The sequence below is a fragment of the Microtus oregoni genome, unplaced genomic scaffold, assembly GCF_018167655.1.
Source record: "Microtus oregoni isolate MIOR12 unplaced genomic scaffold, Mior012 000003F_ref0000135, whole genome shotgun sequence".
NCBI lineage: Eukaryota > Metazoa > Chordata > Mammalia > Rodentia > Cricetidae > Microtus > Microtus oregoni.
Genome location: NW_024543062.1, coordinates 58,453,175 through 58,473,156, shown reverse-complemented (window position 1 = coordinate 58,473,156; position 19,982 = coordinate 58,453,175). Strand labels below are relative to the sequence as shown.

Genomic DNA, 19,982 nt, shown 5'->3' with positions numbered 1-19,982 from the left:
CTTTAAAAATAACAAAACTCATGTCACAACCCTGAAGATGGGGCTAGAAATTAGAAGTTCAACATGCCCCTTTATTCTCTCTACCATGCCTACAGTGAATAATCCTTTCCGGTTTTTTTTTTGTTTTGTTTTGTTTTTTTTTTACCTTTATGTATCTGGCATTTGGGAGCTAGTGACTGAGCTTAGCCTGTTGGGGCTGCCAGGGTTCAGACACCCTGACTGTACCACAAATACTGGGGTTCAACCTGACAACTTTTTAGAAAAGCAAAGCAGCCAAGCCACTAGAGAAGTTTTTCCTCTACCAAGGCTGGGCGACCACAGACTAAGCAGAGTAAGCCTCTCTCTCCTCCCATTTTATATTCCCTGTAGTGCTGGCATTAAGGGCATATGACTCCCTAGAACTGGGATTAAAGGTGTAGGGCACCACCACCTGCATTTATTGCTTCATTAATCTTGTGTAGCCCAGGGTGGCCTTTAACTCACAGAGATCCATCTCTGTCTCTCAAAACCTGGAATTAAAGGTGTGTGCCACCACTGCCTGAGCTCTAGTGATTTACCTTTGCCTTTCTGATATTCAGGCAAGCTTTATTTATTAAAATATTAACAAAATTCCACTATGCCTAACAAATCCAATAACATTATCTCATGTTTTTACATTTGTAAAGACTAGGGTGGAGTAGACACGCCAATGGTAAGGTGCTTGCTGTACAGATATGGATACCTGAGTTTTGATGTTCAGTGTTCTTGGAAAGCCAAGATTGATGACACAACTGTAATTCTGCACTGAAGAGGCTGGGACAGGCAGCTCTCTAGGGCTCACAATCGGGGAATACGCCCAAGACTACCTCTGGCCTCCACATGTTTGTGCACACACAAGTTCATGAACAGGTATACAGAAGTGCAAGACAAGTTTTGTTTTGTTTCTATGAAGATTACACTGTTTGAAGTTACCAAGTTCTCATTTAACGATTCTAGATAACACAGTTAAATATTGTAGGGATAATCACTGTTTTTTACAGCTTCAACTGTGTTATAAGGTCTGGATTCCTACCAGTGCTTCTAACCATTCCTTGGACATGGAGCTGCCTTGGACAGCACTCTTCCTGAGCACTGTCCTCCTGAGTCTTTCATGCCAGGGGACTGACCTGGAACCCGACAGAAATTTTATTTCGGCCGCTGGTCCTCTTACAAATGACTTAGTGTTTAACCTGAGCCGTCCACTGGGAACCCAGGGCTCTGGTTTTGGGCCTGGTAGCAAGGACTTCTACGTCTGCCAGCAGCCATTGCCCTCTTTCTTGCCACAGTACTTGAGCAGCCTTCGTGCCAGTCAGGTCACCCATTACAAAGTACTTCTATCATGGGTACAGCTTCTCCCAACGGGAAGCCCCAAGAATCCAGACCAGGAAGCAGTGCAGTGCTACCGACAACTCCTGCAGTCCCTGAAGGCTGCCCAGCTTCAGCCCATGGTGGTCCTGTGCCACCAGACGCCACCCACCCACGGCACCATCCAGAGAGACAGGGACTTTGCTGACCTCTTTGCCGACTATGCCACGTTCGCCTTCCAGTCCTTTGGGGACCTTGTTGAGATCTGGTTCACCTTCAGCGACTTGGAGAAAGTGATCATGGATCTTGCCCCCCAGGGTTCAAAAGCTTCTGCTCTGCAAACCCTCAGCAATGCCCACAGGAAAGCCTTTGAAGTTTACCGCAGAGAGTTCTCTTCTCAGGGTGAGTACACACGGACATGGTGGCCCGGCAGCAGCCCTCACCACCCTCCTCTGTTTGCTTCTTAGGCAGGAACTGATGAGGCCCCCACCTGTATGAATCTAGGAGTTCTGTGTGTCTGTCTGTGCATGTGTGATTTTATTTTTATTTTAGATAGGTGGGTGTTTTATCTACATATTTGTCTGAGCACCATGTGCATGCCTGTGCCCTCAGATCCCCTGGAACTGGAGTTACAGACGGTTTTGAGTTGCCATGTGGGTGCCAGGAATCAAACCAGGGACCTCTGGAAGAGCAGCCTGTGCTCTTAATGCTGAGCCATCTCTCCAGCCCTTGAAAACTATCTTCTAGACCCTTCCTCAGGGTCAAGTATGAGCAACTGTCTTTCTCTGCCCTTCCTTGAAGGGACGTTTATAAAGTCAGGATTCCTCCCACTTTCTTCTGACAGCTCCTTGAACCTGGAGCTGCCTTGGAGAGACAGTGCTGTCCTGAGTCTCTACAAGGAGACCCGACTGTGGGTCCCCTTCTTTTACGAAAACAAGTGTGTACCTTTTAGTTGGAGCTTACAGTGCATCAAGCGAGGCAAAGATAAATAACACACCGATGCGTAATTAGAAGACTGTGATTTGTAAATGTACGGTGGAGACTGAAGCTAAAACCTTGCCCATGAGAGGCAAGTGCTAGATCTACAACTGTACTGACTTATTTTTACTAGGAACAAAGTATATCACAGGGGCTAGTGCTGTGTGTATATCCTGCCACCCTCTGATCATTCCTTCTGATACCGCCTTCAAATGGAAATTAGCCAGGTGTGGTGGTGCATGTCTCTAAATCTAGCACTTGAAAGACTGAGTGTGAGGATTGTAGGTTCAAAGTCAGCCTGGAGTGAAGATCTCTGTGAGTTCAAGACCAGCCAGTACTATATAGTGATATCCCCATCCTCCCAAATAAGAAAAGAGAGAAAAAAATGAAGCCAGTGTTTTAAAATAGTGGCATTCTTTAAGACCTCAAAGCATAATGCTGTTTACACCATTGCTACCGTGTTGATGTTCTATCCTATTCTGTAAATTTTAAATGAGGTAATTTTTGTTATACATAGTGTGAATATCAGAAATAAACTCTTAGCTAGTCATAGCCTTTAATTCAAGTACTTGCAGGCAGAGGCAGGTGGACCTCTGTGAGTTCAAGACGAGTCTGGTCTATATTTTGGGAGTCTGGCTTGGGGAAAAAACAAAACAAAACCCAAAAATTAATTAACAAAAACTAAAAAGAAGCTAACTTTTTCTGTTAAAAGTTTAAAAACTAAGTGGGGTTTTGTAGTAAGAGGCTGCAAGTTAGTTCCCAGCTACTCAGCCCCAAAATAACCACCCAGAAATTAAATCACTGCTTGGCCCAGTAGCTCTAGCTTCTTATTGCCTAACTCTTACATATAAATTTAGCCCATCTCCATTAATCTGTGTATCACCATGTGGCTGAGGCTTACTGGGTAAAGTTCCAGCATCTGTCTCCAGCGGGGCTACATGGCTTCTCCTGACTCTGCCTCCTTTCTTCTAACATTCAGTTTTGTTTTCCCTGCCTAGCTCTACTCTACCCCATCACAGGCCTAAGACAGTTTTTTTTATTAGCCATTGTTATTCACAGCATACAGAGGGGAATACCACATCAGGGTATGGTGATGTAAACCTTAAATCCTAGTACTTAGGAAGCAGAGGCAGGTGGATATCTGAATACAAGGGTCTATAGAATCAGTTCCAGGACAGCTAGGGCTGCACAGAGAAACCCATCTCAAAAACGATCATACAAAAAAGCCAAACTTAAATGAGCACTAAGGTTGAGTGCTTGCATAGCAGAGTGCTTGCCATGCGTGCAGGAAGCCCTGGGTTCCAATTCCTGCATCGCATGAACTGGGCATAGTGACACGTGACTGTAAGCCAAGCACCGGAAAGGTGGAAGCAGGATGACCAGAAGTTCAAGGTCAACTTGGGAGCTGAAGGCAGAAGGATCAATTCAAGGTCATCCTCGTCCACTTGGAAATTTGGAGGCCAGGCTGGACTACCTGAAACCCTGTCTCCAAAAAGGCATTGGGAGTCAAGGTGGTGGAGAGATGGCTCCTGACTGGCTAAGAGTTATTGCTGTCTTCCAGAGGACCAGAGATTAGTTCTCAGCACCCACATCAAATGGCTCACAACCACCTGTAATTCCAGCTCCAGGGATCCCACACTTTCTTCTGGCCTCTGTTGACATCTATATATGCATTTCATATGCTCACATAGACATAGAAATATCCACATAAATAAAATAACTGTGTATTTTTTAAAGGGTTCTTATGTTCCTGGGCACATCTGTATCTTTACCCTTGACTCTAAATCTGGTGGGTCCTGATATTAGTCTTCTTTTTCTTTTTACTTTTTCCTAAATTTCATATATTTGTTGTGTATGGGAATCAGGTTTTTTTTATCTGAGTGTATGTATGTACTTATTAAAAAGATTTAATGTCCTATTTTTGTTTGTTTGGTTTTGGTTTTTTGTTTGGTTTAGTTTTGCAAGATAGGGCTTCTCTCTGTAGCCCTGACTGGCCTGTAGCTCACCCTGAAGACTATGCTGGCCTCAAACTCAGAGATCCTCCTGTCTCTGCCTTGCAAGTGCTGCGGTTAAGGGCATGCACCACCCCCACCCAGCAGCTCTGTATTTCTACCCCTGTTCTCCAGGCAGTTGTGGTGCACACACAAGCTTGAGAGCCATCACCATGCTGCGGGAGAGTTAAACAAAATGAGTGCACACATCAGTATTTCCTGTGTTTCCCCAGCAAGGCACAGTAGCTGCAATGAGGACAAAGACACAGCAGGTTCCCGAGAGCACCCTGACTTTGGGTTTTGTTTGTGTTAGGTGGCAGCTCTCATCCTGATTGTCCAGAGATATAGCTGGGGTTATAGCCAAGATGACCTCAGGCTTCTGATCCTGCTTTCTTCTCCTTCTCAAGTGCTGGGATCACAAGCATGTGCCACCACGCATGGTTATGCTGTGCTGGCTATCAGTCCCTGGGCTTGTCAATCAATCAATCCTTGGGATTGGTCCACGCTCTCTGCCAATTGACCTCCGTCCTCAGCCTGGAACACCTTGTCTTTATTTTTATTTTTTTTTTTTTGGTTTTTCCTGACAGGGTTTCTCTGTGGCTTTGGAGCCTGTCCTGGAACTAGCTCTGTAGACCAGGCTGGTCTCGAACTCACAGAGATCCGCCTGCCTCTGCCTCCCGAGTGCTGGGATTAAAGGCGTGCGCCACCACCGCCCGGCAACACCTTGTCTTTAAATAGAGTTTGAAAAAGGGTTCTCTTATCACCTTAGGATAATTCTTTTTATGTTGATTTTTCCAAGTGCTCTCTATGTGAGTCTTGATTCATACACAACAGTCTCTTAGCCAGGCATGGTGCCACACAGGTTTATCCAAGCACTTGGGAGGCAGAGGCAGGCAGATCTCTGTGAATTCAAGGCCAGCTGACATCCAGGATATCCAGGATCACACAGTAAAACATGGTCTAAAAAATCCAAATAAAAACCAACCTAATCTCTTAGTGAGATATTGTATTTTTAGCCACTTTGTTTTCTGGAGTCTGTCAGTTGCTAAAGAGAAGTCATGGTCCTGATCGATCTCTTCAGAAGCCACAACCCCCCCCTTAACTACTGCTCTTTCCTGTTTGGTTCCAGGAGGGAGGCTCTCTGTGGTCCTGAAGGCTGAAGATATTCCCGAGCTCCTGCTCTCCCCATCCTCGGCTGCACTCACCAAGGTAGATACTGTGTCTGTAATGCCTAGGGTGAAATGTGATTGTATTTATTTATTCTGAGATGAGGCCTGTGTAAGAGGAAAAGAGCGCAAGGCTGCTCAGTGGCAGTGGCGCAGGTGTATTTGAGTCAACCTGAGAAGGGTGCCATCAAAGAAGACCAGACTGAACTTCCCCATGGGCAAGGAGGACGAGGAGAGTTGGTCAAAGGGCAGAGGGTGGGTTTGGCCTGGGTTGTTGTTAATCTAGGACCTACAGGAATGCTACTTGTGCTGACTTCATGACATTGACTTAGGAAAATTGGAAATGTTAGTCTCATGAGTGGGATAGGGGTGGGGTTGGTCCTTAGGCTATGATTAATCACAGAGGATGGCAGAAGCAGGGGGATCTCTGTGAGTCTGAGGCCAGCCTGGGCTACTAGTGAGTTGCAGGCCTAGGAGAGATACATACTGAGACTCTGCGTCAACTAAACAAAACAGATATACTTCTGGGGCCCAATTGGTCTACACATACCCACAGAGAAAAAAAACATTAAGAGATAGTAATTTATTAAAAGATATATTTATATACTTCTGTGAGCTGAAGAGATGGCTCAGTGTTTAAAAACACTGGCTGCTCTTTTCCAGAGGATCCAGGTTCAGTTCCAAGAACCCACATGATGGCTCACAACCTTCTGTAACCTCCAGTTCTAGGGAACCAACGCCCTTTTCTGGCCCCCTTGGGCCCTTGCACATGCTGTATAGAAAAGAAAATAAATAAGGCTTATAAACAAAATATGCTTCTTAGAGTACCACCCTGATTTATATTCTCTGTGATTTTTAAAATTTCGGACAGGGCTTCCCTCTGTAACCCAGGCTGACCTTGAACTCTTGGTTTCTGGCCACCTGTTTCTGAGGTCTGGGTACAGGCATGCAGCACCATTTGGGAAGCTACCATATTTTGTTATGAAATGTTCTCACTAAGTAGCCCAAGCTGGCCTCAAATTTGGTCAATCCTCTTGTCTCAGCCTCCAGCTGCTAAAGACTCAGGTGTATCCACATTTCCTCTAGTAACTGGTATATATTAATTTCGTTTTTGAGAAAGGGCCACATGTATCTCTCGCTAGCCTAAGTCACTGTATAGCTGAGGATAACCTGAACTTCAGATCTTCCTGCCTGTATCCCCAAGTTCTGGGTTATAGGCATGAACCACCATGCCTGGTTTCCATCGCGCTAGGGTGGAACCCAGGCCTCTGTGCATGCTAGGCAAACATCCCTCCTGGATCACATCCCCAGCTCAGAGTCTCTGCTGGTCTAAGCTAATAGTTGCCAGTGGAGAAAGAGCGCCTCAGGAGAGAGGGGAGCCTAGATAAGGGCCTCCTATTTGGGGACACCTTTTTTTTTGAGACAGGTTTCTCTGTGTACCTTCTGTCTGTAGTCCAGGTCGCCCCCGACTCGGAACTGAGATCAACCTTCCTCTGCCTCCTGAGTGCTGGGATTAAAGGCATGTCCCATCACCCTGGCCTTGGAGGACACTGTTGTGTGGGTGTTAGCAGTAGGGAGAAATTTGCTAGAAATATCGAGAGACAGGACAGGAGGGAAACAGGGAAGGCAGGGATGATGTAAGGGTAGGAAGCCAGCACCAGCATTAGATAGACACAGGGCAAAGCAGGGAGTCCAGAGCCAGAGAGAGAGGCACACACTGCTTAGGCCCATTGAAGGCCCTGGGGGTTTGCACTTCTCAGAAGGAACCCAGACACTGTCCTTGGATTAACCCTGATCTGTGCGCTGCATGCAGGGGACGAGATGCCAGCTCAAAGGCTGTTGCTGGACAAGGATTTTTATGATCAGCCCTTTGGTCTCTCGATAGCAATTATTACGCAGTAAATTAATTTAGATGGCATCCAGTCAGCAAGAGATTTGTTTATCTAGAACCTTATTGTATATGGTTTTCAATTTCCTGAGCTGTCAGATGTGGAATCTGGTGGACACCGGGGATCACTTGATAGGAAGGCACTGGGGAGCCAGTGAGGGTTGGGCACTAGGGCACTGGACCGGGATACGTGGCTCCCAGTTGGTGCCTGACCTGTAAACAGCTGAGCTGTGGGAGGGAAGGGCAGTTATCAGCTTGTGAGATTCTGGTCAAGAGAAAAATAGAGTGGCCAGTCTAGATTGTGTAGGCAGGTGTGTGTGTGTGTGTGTGTGTGTGTGTGTGTGTGTGTTGTGTGACTATGTGCATGCACACATGTGTGAATTACACTGCTGTATTCTCATGCTTAGATCCTGAATTTAAAGTTCTTTAAGCATGTGTGATGGGGGGACCTAGTGATGCATGGACGCTTGAAAGAAATCCCACACTAGCTCAGAAATGTTAAATAGATAGTTATTTATTTAGGGGTAAACTCACAAATCAGAATTCTCTGCTTGAATGGTGGACAGAGATTGAATCCCGCAATCCAACAATCCGAATGAGCAGCTGGCGAAAAGGAAGGAAGGAAAAAAAGGGGCGGATGCAGGTTCTGCATCCGTGTATATAGTATAAGAGGCCACGCCCCAGTAGGCGGGTAACCACAAGCTACAAGCCTTCCTACAGCACATATGTAAACCACAGACCAGGTAGAATCTTGTCTTTTCCGTTATGATTGTTTTTCTCTGTGTGTACCTGTGTGCACTAACTAATGCATTACATGTGTGTGCAGGTGCACTAACCTGCTCACCTGTGAGTGTCCTGAGGCCAACACTGGGTGTCTGTTGGGGGCTGTGACCCAGACCCTCAATTTCCTTTAAACAGTTATGCTTGCAGCTGCTCTGAGCATGAGACCCTCAGGAGTTTCTGATGAAGGGGAGTGGTTTCTAGTGGGTTTGGCTGGGGCGTGGCTATCAATTAAAGAACCATATATAAGTGGCTCTGGTACACAATAAAGGGGGTAATCTTGTTTCAAAGATGACCCATGTCTCTGTCTGTGTGTCTTTGTGTGTTTAAATCTCCAGGCCCTTGCCTGGCTCAGGAATGGTCGTGTAGTGCAGGGTCCGCACTACAGGCGTTGTACCGTAGTACACGTACGGACGGTACAAGTGTCTTCTTCAGTCACTTTTTACCCCTCCCCTTTTTTGTAGACAGGGTCTCAGTCTCTCTGAAATGGGAGCTCACTGATTTGACTGGACTCACCGGTCAGTGAACCCCCAGGACACACCTGTCTCCATCTCCCAGCATTCAGGTTAAAGACATACTCTCGGCTGAACATGGTAACACATGTTTTTAGTCTCACTACTTGTAAAGCAACTGCAGGCAGATCTAGAAGTTCAAGACCAACCTAGCCTACAAGTGAATTCTAGGTCAGCCAATGGATGCTAAGAAAACAAACAACAACAAAACCAATGAGACGTGCTCTTGGATACTCGGGGTTACTGGGCGTCAGAAAGCATGAGAAGAACAATTCAGTCCCTTCCTTCCTTTCTTTTTCCAGACAGGGTTTCTCTGTGTAGCCTTGGTTATAAGAAACTTGCTGTGCAGAACAGGTTGCCCTCAAGCTCACATATCTGCCTGCTTCTGCCTCCTGGGAGCTGGGATTAAAAGTGTGTGCCACCACTGCACGACTGTCCTTGATTTTTTAAAAATTCATTACATTTTGATTTTGTGTCTGTGTGTATGTTGTGGTGTATGTGTATGTTATTTGTTGTGTGTGTTGTATGTGTGTATGTGTGTGTGGTGTGTGTCTGTATGTAGGCGTGCACATCCTAGGGCACTTACGTGGAGAGCAGAGGGAAATTTGGGGAGTCTCAGTTCTACCCTCATGTGTGATGGGGTGAACTCAGGTCATCAGAGTCGAGGGCAGACACCTATAGCTGCTAGGCCCTGTCACTATTCTCTTCCTCCTCCTCTTCTTGAAGGCAAGATCTCCTCTTGCACAAGCTGGCCTTGATCTCACAAGGTAGCCAAGGATGAGCATGCTGGAGTAGAGACGGGCACCACCATGCCCTGTTAATGCAGTGCTGGTGACAGACACAGGGCCTTGCACACGCTCAACAAGCGTTCTTCCTAATGAGCTACAGGCTCAGTGAGCTGGAGTCCCTAGCTAGCCTATGGGTTAGAGAGCGCGGGTGATCATGGCTGTGTAGCTTGTTTTTCTGCTAGTAGAACTGCTCAAGCCAGGCTTGACTGGTGGAGGGGGGGGGCTTCAAGCTGTGGCCTGAAATTAAAACCAAACCCCAGCCCCAAGAGGGTTCCCAGATATCACAAAGGTCAGGGGAGGAGGATCTCTGGGGGAAGCTCCAGACACTGATTCCCTCCCTTGGTGCTCCTCCATTTGCTGGCACCGCACACCCAGCACACACATTTTCACACTTACTAGTTTACCACACTCCTGCTCCTGCTGTACTCACATGCACACTCATCCTCAGCTTTCTCCTGGGAATTCCAAGATCGGCGTAGTCATGGGGAGACCCAGCACACTTCTGAGGAGGCCTTGTTCTAATGCTTCTTCTCCCTGTTTCTAGGACTCGGTTGACTTTCTCTCTCTTGATTTGACTTCTACATGCCAAAGTGTGGCGACTCTACCACAGAAGCTGAGTGACCTGCAGGTAATGTGAGGGCTTTTCCCTCATGATGGCGAGTGGAAAGCTTATCAGAAATGTGACATTTGCCTAAGGCGTGGACTGAGCCTTACATAATAGCCCTGAGATTCCCACTTACAGATGTGGGCTTGCTGTGGGTTTCTGTGACTCTCTGTGGACTCTCTGTGGGCTCCCTGTGGGCAGTCCCTGGGTGTGCTCTGTGGCTCAGTTAGTAACCTGCTTACCTTAGGGGAGCAAAGCCCTGAGTTCATCCCCAGCACAGCATAAACAGTGTAGTAAAGCTTGCTTGTAATCCCAGCTCAGGAGGTAGAGGCAGGAGGATCAGGAGTACAGAGTCATTGTCAACTAAACAATGAAGTCAAGGCCAACGTAGGCTACCTGAGACCTTGTTTGAGAGAGAGGGATGGAGAAGAGAGAACAGCTGCCATGTGAAAGGGTCTGTGCAGAGGCCCCAAAACCACCACCAATAAAACTACTTTAAAGCGAAGTCAAACATACCAGCCTGAAGATAATTTCCCTTTACAACAAAGATGCTGGAAAACAATAGAGGGAGGAAGAGAAAGATCATGAGAGGCAGAGCATCAGCAAGTTTGCTGTGAGATTGTGTCTCCCAGTAACATCAGAAGCTGCAGCCATAGAGTGTCACCAACATGAAGGAGGACAGCCCATGAAGCCTCAGCTCTGCACAGAGAACTACAGGGGACACTAGCGCTGAGAGCAGGACAGGTGCTTCTCCCCAGGGAAGAACACACCAGTGGACTGTCCAGTGCCAAATGGTCAGCCCGAAATACACATACAAATAACACTATACGGACTGTACAGGTTATGGTTAGAAATGTATGTATATAAACATACTTACAAATACACCTACACAAGCAATAAGAATGGATGAAAAAAAAATTGTGAATTTGAAGAAGAGAAGGGAGGGATATGTTGGAGGGTTTGGGGGGAAGAAAGGAAGCAAGAAATGTGGTAATTAAATGACATTTTCAGAAACAAAAGAACACTCGGAAATCAGCCACAGGAGCTGAGATCTCACAGTGACAGCGCCTCACTTTTGAGAATAGTTTGCGTGTATCGTTCAGTGTGACCGTGCATATTTGTGTAAATGCATGTGCCTCCTGCTGGGAGGGAGAGGTATTGCCTGGGTGCACAGAGGCTGGAAGAGGGCATCATAGCCCTCAGAGCTGGAGTGACAGCCATTTTTGGGAGGCCTGCTTCTTACAGAGGACCTGAACTCATGATTGTTGAGTGGGTGCTCTTAACCACCAAGTCATCTCTATAGCCGCTTGCTTGACTTTTTATTACAGAAAGTTTGAAACAAATCCAAAGAAGAAAGGAAAGTATAGGAACTTCTATGAGGACATGGCTATCTTGTTCTGCCGTAGCCAACTTGTTTACCTGTCCAATCTCTTCTCCTATCTAAAGTATATATACTGAGTCAGAGTTTCATGTAACCCAGGCTGTCTATGGCTAACTTTGCACGTATGATTCTCCTGCCTCCTTGTCTTGAGTGGTGAGATTGTATATCTGCCCCACCATACCTGGTTTATGTGGCAGTGAGGATGGAAGCCAGGTCTTTACGCATTCTAGACAAACACTCTAGCAGCCAAAGTACATTCTCAACATCACAAAGCAGAGTATTTTTTCAGCAAACCATGAACACTCATGATCATGACGATACAGCCTCTTGGTTAAACATTTTAGGAAGTGCAGGCTCCTACACAAGCAGAAACCTTGGTCTCGACCCTAATCTGGCTGACAAATGAAGTGCTCCGTCTAAAATGAGCTGCTATGGTTATCACTTCATTTAGGAAGGGCTGGTAGCTGATGGTCACTGACTGTCGCTCTCCAGAGTCCAAGTCTCTGCCCTCAGTAGGTGGGTGACTCGAGGTTGTTTCTAGAAGGTGAGCATGTAGTGTCTTCCCTGTTCCCATTACTAAAGGCACACTTGTTGGTCTTCATCTTTTCTAGAACATTGAGCCCAAAATGAAGGTTTTCATCTATACCTTAAAACTTCAGGATTGCCCATCCACTGGGAAGAGCCCCTCCTCACTGCTCTTCAGCCTGTTTGAAGGTGAGTGGACCAACATGTGACCAATATTGAGTGACATTTGTTACACTGGTGTGTTGGGGAGCAATACTGACATCGGGGGTTCTCATGAGGGAGGGGCCTAGGGAAATGGCTGAACTGAGAGCCTACCAGGTGAGGTTTTAGTCCCATAACTCCCCTGGCAGTGAGCTCCTCCTGTCTGGGGACACTGAGTGGTCCTGTATAGATGCCAAGGGTGCCCAATATGACATGTTCTGGACTCAGGTGTGAACTGTCAGCATGGAAACAGCCTTGTGTTCCCCTGTTCTGAGAAGTCCCGGGAGCATCTAAGATGCTGAAAACCTCTGGTGTAGGACCTTGTGGTCTAGAGGTCACTGTGCAGTGCTGCCAGGCCTTGAACTCAAGGGCAGTCTGTTTGGTGCATGCGTGTGTGAATGTCTGTGTCTCTGTGTGTGTTTGTATGAGTATGTGTACATATTGATACAGGTACATGAGGAGAACAGAAGAGGCTGTTAGATCCTCTGGAAACAGAGTTACTCACAAGTAATTGTGAGCTTCCTACACTGGGTGCTGGGAACTGAACTTGGGTCTTCTAGAAGAACAGTTTGCTCCTTATCCAGAGTTACTGTTCCTATCCCACACCAGGCTTTTTGAGTGGTTCTGGAGGTTGAGCTAATTCCTCATGTTTACCCAGAAGGCACCTTACCAATAACTCCCTACCCTTCTTTTTCAAAAATTTCACAAGACGGTGGCAGTGGCAGACACTTTTAATCCTAGTACTCAGGAGGCAGAGGTAGGCAAATCTCTGAGTTCAAAGCCATTCAGCTCTAAGAGCTACATCGTGAAATCCTATCTCAAAACGCACAAACAAACAAAAAACCCGAAAGGAGGTATGAACACGTTGCTAGGACCAAGACTCAAGGGAGGGTCCAGCTATCTTCTGAAGTTTTTGGGTCACTGATATTCACCCTGAAATATGAGGAACAACATTCTAGTTCTAAGCAGACCAGACACATCAATGTATCTTCAGAAAGTCTTAGCATCGTCGCTTGGGTTAGAGGGTCTTAAAATGAGGATAAACTACAGATTGCATGTTTCTGCTCCAGCTCCACACACAGTTAACAAACTGCTTTCCTTACAGCCATAAATAAAGACCAAGTACAGACTGTTGGGTTCGACATCAGTGCATTCCTGAGCTGCTCATCCAGTTCTGAGGAGAGGTAATGCTGGCTTGTGCCGTTAACAAGAAGGGACGGTTACTATGGGTTCTGTTGTGTACATGGGCAATCACTGGGGACCATTGTCCTTGTGTTTGGTTTTGTTTGATGTGTGTGTGCGCGCATGCAGGATCCTGAGTGAGTATGTAGTGCACCACCTGCCTGAGTGAGCCCACAGAGGTCAGAACGCCAGAAGGACAGATCCCTTGGAACTAGAATTCCCATGTGAATGCTGGGAGCTAAACCCAGGCCTTCTGCAACAGCAGTGATTGGTTTTAACTGCTGAGCATTCTCACCAGTCCTGACTTTGCTCCTGGGACAGCAAACAGATCACAGTCATTTAGGAGATGAGAGGTGGAGTCTCAGAGGGAGGCTGGAGAAGCAGTAGCTCGTGGAGATGTGCCTGGGCCCACACAGTCCGGCGTCATCACTGTCAGATTCTCCTAGGTCTGCATATTTAGCAGAGCTGAGGTGAGGATACTGGGGAAGTGTGCACATATGTGGCAGAGAAAGCAGGCTATGGGGCCAGCTCCATGGTTCATGGGTAAAGGCATCTCTGACCAAGTCTCCGCACATGCCGTGTGCACACCCCACACACAGAGTCTCTGAATGAATGAATGAATGAATGAATGAATGATTCTGGTGCCTCAGAGGGAAAGGCCCTTGCCTGTGTCCTAGTTGACTTTCTGTTACTCTGATAAAACAGTGATCACAGCAAACTGGGGAGGGTAGAGCTCATTTCTTCTTACAGCATACTGTCCTCCAAGATGGGCGTCAGGGCAGGAACTCGAGGCAGAGTTGAAGCCAAGGCTATGGGGAATGAATGCTGCTTGCTTGTTGGCTTTCCATGGCTTGCTCAGCCCTCTTTCTATTTTTCAAGATTCCTTACTTTATGAATTTGTGTGTTTTGTCTGCATGTATGCACATCAGAGGAGGCACTGCCTTGTTGGAACTACAGTTATAGACATTGCTGAGTCAACATGTGGATGCTAGGAATTGAACTCACAACCTCTGAGAACACAACCAGTGCTCTCAACCTCTGAGCTGTCTTATCTCTCCAGCTCCCAGTCTGCTTTCTTGTACAACTCGGGACCACCTACCCAGGAGTCGTTCTACCTACAGTTGGCTTGGCCCTCTCACACCCATCATTACATCAGGAAGATGCCCACAGACCTGTGTACAGTCCAGTCAGACATAAACATTTTCTCAGTCAAGGTTTCCTCTTCTCAGATGACCCCAGCTTGGTGTCAGGTTGACAAAATCTGAGCAGCTCACCACGCAAGCCGGGTGACCCGAGTTTGATCCCCAGGTCCCATGTAAGTGCAGAGGAAGAGAACAGACCCCATGAAGTCCTCCATATATAAAAACCACAGCAATAAATAATGATAGTTAAAGGTGAATAAATATAGTAATTTTATTGAAGCGAAGAAAAAAGAGAGAGTAGGTGCAGATCTCAGCAGCCCACTAAAGCTTCATGAAGTTCCTGAGCTCAGTTCTTCATTGTAGATATGAACACCTTCCCCGAATCACAGCACCGACAGGAAGCAGAGCCTGCTCCAAGGGGCCTTATTTTAAAAAGTTCTCAGATCAAATGGGTTGGAGATTCAGTCTGTCAAGTGCTTTCTCTGTAAGCATGGGAGCCTAGGCAGAGAACAAGCAAAAAGAGCCAAGAATGGTGATGAATGAATGCATGTCACCCAAGCGCTGAGACAGAGATGGTTTCCTGTTGGCCTGGTTCCTCCTGACCCTCCTGCTTCTAAACCTCCTCCTCCTGACCCTCCCACTCTTAGCCCTCCTCCTTCTAACCCTCCTCCTCCTGTTCCTCCCCCTCTTGACCCTCCTCTCCTTACACTCCTCCTCCTGGGATTTTCTTCCTCCTGGCCCTCCCCCTCCTCATTATACACCTCCTTTCTTTTTTTTCTTGCCTTCCTTTCTCGCTTGCTTGTTTCTTTTCTTTTGTCCATCCTTCCTTTCTCTACTACTTCTTTTCCTCCTCTTTGTCCTTCTCCTTTCTTCCTCTTAAGGTTTCACTGTGCAGCCCTGGCTGGCCTGGAACTCACTCTGCACACCAGGCTGTACTCACATTGACAGACATCTGTCCGCATCTGCCTTCTGAGTACAGAGATAAGGGCATGAGCCCTCATGCCTCACCCTGTGGAGCGTTTGTAACTCAGTCATTAATTGTGTCCCTTGATGTCGCTCTACCCCACAGCCCATCTTGTTCTCTAACCGACAGCCTGGCCTTTCAGACTGAGCAGCAGCAGGAGACAGCAGCTGTGCCCTCTTCTCCCGTCTCAGCCTACCAGAGAGTCTGGGCAGCCTTTGCTAACCAGTCTAGGGCAGAAAGGGATGCCTTCCGGCAAGATGTGTTCCCAGAAGGATTCCTCTGGGGCGTGTCTACGGGAGCCTTTAGTGTGGAAGGAGCCTGGGCAGAAGGCAGCAGAGGGCCAGGCATCTGGGACCGCTACAGTGACCTGAACGCTGCCAAGGGCCAAGCGACAGCAAAGGTGGCCAGTGACAGTTACCACAAACCAGCCTCCGATGTGGCCCTGCTCCGAGGCCTCAGGGCTGGGGTGTACAAATTCTCCATCTCCTGGTCCCGGCTGTTCCCCACTGGGCAGAAGAGCAGCCCCAACCTGCAAGGTGTCGCCTACTACAACAGACTGATAGACAGCCTGCTGGACTCCCATATCGAGCCCATGGCTACGCTGTTCCACTGGGACCTGCCCCAGGCCCTGCAGGATCAAGGCGGGTGGCAGAACGAGAGTGTGGTGGATGCCTTCCTGGACTATGCAGCCTTCTGCTTCTCCACTTTTGGGGACCGTGTGAAGCTGTGGGTGACCTTCCATGAGCCATGGGTGATAAGTTATGCAGGCTACGGCACTGGGCAGCACCCACCAGGCATCTCTGACCCAGGAGTGGCTTCTTTTAAGGTACTTCCTGCCATCCCAACACCTATCAATTAGAAGACACAGCAGGCTGTGGTCTCCCAGCCCTGGGAAGAAAAACAGAAAGATAAGTAGGTGGTGTTAGTGTTGTCTCCTACACCCAGGCTGCTACTGAACTCTTTAGTAACTGAGGATGACCTTGAACTTCTGACCTCTTGTTTTCCCGAGAGCTGGGGTCACAGGCATCTCCCACCATGCCTGAGTTTTAAACAGGGATGAGAATTAGAACTAGGACTTCTATAACAGGCGAGCACACAGGGATGAGAATTAGAACTAGGACTTCTATAACAGGCGAGCACTCAGCCAACTGAGCCACACCCTCAGGCCTGGTCAAGGCTCCTGGATTCCAAAGACAAGTTCCGGGCTGGGAGGATTGTCCTCAGCTGTAGAGCTATTTCCTAGCACACACGTGGCCTGGGTTCGGTCCCCACCTCCTTGGTGCTGCGATGACAGACATGTGCCGCCCATGCCCAGTTTCATGGGGTAGACCCAGGGCTCTGTATTTCAGGAACGTACGTGTGTGCCTATTACTCAGCCTTAGTCAGAGCCGTTACGATCTTGTTTATTTATTTGCATTGGTTATTGAGATGGGTCTCAGTTTGTAGCTCAAGCTAACATGAAACACACAGTTTTCAGTCTTCAGCACACAGAAATCCTCCTGCCTCAGCCTCTGAAGTACACACTGAGCCATCACAGCTGGCTTTGGTAAGCTTTTGTTATTGTTGAGACGTTCCTGAGTGTTTATAGTGTCTCCTGTGATATTTTATATTTATTGTATACAGGCTGAGAACGTGTTCATTTCTCCTCACATCTGTAGCAGTTCCTTTTCTCACCTCTAGGACAGTACACCTGTCAAAAGCACTTACAGACTGGGTGGTGGTGGCATGCAACTTTAATATCAGTAGTCAGGAGGCAGAGGCAGGCAGATCTCTGAGTTCAAGGCCACCATGGTTTCTAGGACAGCCAAGGCTACACAGAGAAACCCAGTCTAGAAATACAAACAAAGAACACCACCACAAAAATCACTTGGGAAAGGAAGGGTCCCTTTGCCTCATGGGTCTAAGCTATAGCAGAAAAGACAAGGCCTTGAACTTGCTATGCAGGCAAGGATGAACCAGCAATCCTCCTGCTCCACGACCCGAGTTCTGTCAGTACAGACTTGCACCACCATGCCATGTTCATTAGTGCAGGATATGGAGACCCGGGTTTTGTGAATATGAGGCTGTCTCCCAATCCTGCCACATCCCAGACCCATTGCTGGTTCTGCTGACTTCAGCAGGAACTTGCTCACACTTCTCACTTGCTGGTGCCACTGTTGACATTATTTTCCTCCTTCTTTCCTCCCGAGGTGGCCCACTTGATCCTCAAGGCGCACGCCAGAACTTGGCATCACTACGACCTTCACCATCGCCAAGAGCAGCAGGGACGCGTGGGCATCGTGCTCAATTCTGACTGGGCAGAGCCCCTGGATGGGGAGAGTCCCCAGGACCTTGCTGCTGCTGAGCGCTTCCTGCACTTCATGCTGGGCTGGTTTGCTCACCCCATTTTTGTGGATGGGAACTACCCAACCACCCTCCGGGCCCAGATCCAGCAGGTTAACCAGCAGTGTGGGGGTCCTCTGGCCCAACTCCCAGAGTTCACTGCAGCAGAGCAGCAGCTCCTGAAGGGCACTGCGGACTTCCTTGGTCTGTCTCACTACACATCCCGGCTGGTCAGCACCGCTGCACAGCTGACCTGCGTCCCCACCTATGATAACATCGGAGGCTTCTCCCAGCACATAGACCCCACTTGGCCCCAGACTACATCTCCCTGGATTCGGGTGGTGCCCTGGGGCATAAGGAGGCTGCTTCGGTTTGCTTCCATGGAATACACGAAAGGAAGAGTTCCAATCTTCTTGGCTGGGAATGGCATGCCTGTGGGGGAAGGAGAGGATCTCCTTGATGACTCGGTGAGAGCGAACTTCTTCAACCTGTACATCAACGAGGTGCTCAAGGGTAAGAAGGGTAACCTGCTGATCCCCAAGTCTTCACAGTTGTGTAATGGGACAGACCAGAGGTTGAACTCAGGCCTTCCGGTTTGCTCAACAAGAGCCTTTATTTCCTAAGCCATTTCAGCCTCTCCAGTCCGGTGTTCTCACTCTCTTAGTAATCAGTGTTAATTGAGAGCACGAGGAGCCTGGAACTGTGTACGACAGTAAAGGTGTAGTTGAGCAATGTCATCTTTTCTGAGGAGACTCAGTCCACAGCTGGATACAGCATGGACTGACACTTCGGACAGGACCCCAGCCCACTGACTGCCCTCAGGGCACTGACTCCTTCTAGCCCCATCTCCCTCAGCTGCTATCCAGTCTGCATTGCACCTCCCTGTTCTGCAGGTGAGCCGTGCATACATGCTCAGTCGGACCCAGTGCATCTTCTTATCTAAGTGGGAAAGGATGGCTCGTGGTTTTCCGCACATCAGTCACTAACCTAGATCAGTTCATGATGGCTGTCACTCACAGAAGCCAGTGAGCAGGGACAGGGATGCTCTCTGCAGAACACGGCCATCGGAGGAGACGGGGTTAATAGCCTAGCCCAGTCTTCCATATCTTCTCCAGCTACAGTCTATGTATGGAGAGTGGCGAGGTCAGCTTCACGCCAGTGTATGCCTCCATCTTCATGTGATCTTTCCTATTAGGGACATGTGTCGCTAGGCGTGGTGGTGCATTCCTTTATCCCCAGCAGCTGGAATCAAAGGCAGGAGGATTAAGAGTTCAAAGTCATCCTGGAATACTTAGTGAGAGCTTGTCTTAAAAACAATTATATAGGCAGGGATGTAGCTCATTTGGTAGTGTTTTCTTAGCATCTGACAGTCGTGCCCCCAGCAGGGTGTCAACTAGGGAGTGTGTGCCTGTGACACCAGTGCTCAGGAGGTAGAGGCCATGGGATCAGGAGTTCACATTTATCCTCTGCTTCAAGAGTTTGAAGTCAGCCTGGGCTACCTTGTTATTACTTTTGTAATGTGTATGGAGTCAGGCTGGGGTTGTTGTGGGGGGTGGCAGCTGGAGAAATGGCTCAGTGGTTAAGAGCACTGGCTGTGTGGGGAAATGTTATTTTAAGGCATAGGACTTTTGTGTATGCTGCATTTGTTTAACTCTGTGAAGCTGTGATTCTTTGCCTGTCTAAAGTACCTGATGGTCTAATGAAGAGCTGAATGGCCAACTGGGCAGCAGGAGCAAGGATAGGCAGGGCTGACAGGCAGAGAGAATAAATAGAAGGGGAAATGAGGAAGAGCGAGAGCAAGAAGCCATAGAACAAAGAGAGGAGGGCACAAGGCTCCAGCGACCCAGCAACACAGCCAGCTCCAGAGGAAAGGAAGACATATGGAAGTAAGCATTGGAAAAAGCCCAGAGGGAAAAGGTATTTGAGATAACTTTTGAAAAGCTGGCTACCAACAAGCCAAGGCTGGGCATTCATAACTAAGTATAAGTCTCATGTGTTATTTACATAGGGGTTTTGCTAGTGGCCACCAAAGCCAAAAGAGTAAAAACATCTCTCTACAGGCTGCTTTTCTGGAAAACATGAGTTCAAGTCCCAGTACCAACATGGCAGCTCACACTGTAATGATTGTTCTCTCTTTAAGAGACAAGCCACGCCCCCTCCCCCTCGGATCCACTGAGGCTGGCTGATCTTCAGCTTCTGGCCTGAGCTCTCTCTCTTCCATCTTCCTCTTGGAGA

At 47.9% G+C, this 19,982-nt stretch overlaps 1 protein-coding gene across 1 annotated transcript in view; it reads left to right on the top strand.

Moving 5' to 3' along the window:
* The first annotated feature begins 1,076 nt into the window (after positions 1–1,076).
* LOC121446359 (lactase-phlorizin hydrolase-like) overlaps positions 1,077–19,982 on the top strand; it is a 36,764-nt gene continuing 17,858 nt past the window's right edge. The window contains exons 1-7 of the mRNA XM_041648936.1: positions 1,077–1,725; positions 5,422–5,501; positions 9,971–10,054; positions 12,023–12,125; positions 13,243–13,321; positions 15,531–16,251; positions 17,615–18,260. Of these exons, the coding sequence (XP_041504870.1) occupies positions 1,077–1,725; positions 5,422–5,501; positions 9,971–10,054; positions 12,023–12,125; positions 13,243–13,321; positions 15,531–16,251; positions 17,615–18,260 (2,362 nt within the window). The remainder of the gene's footprint in view (positions 1,726–5,421; positions 5,502–9,970; positions 10,055–12,022; positions 12,126–13,242; positions 13,322–15,530; positions 16,252–17,614; positions 18,261–19,982) is intronic.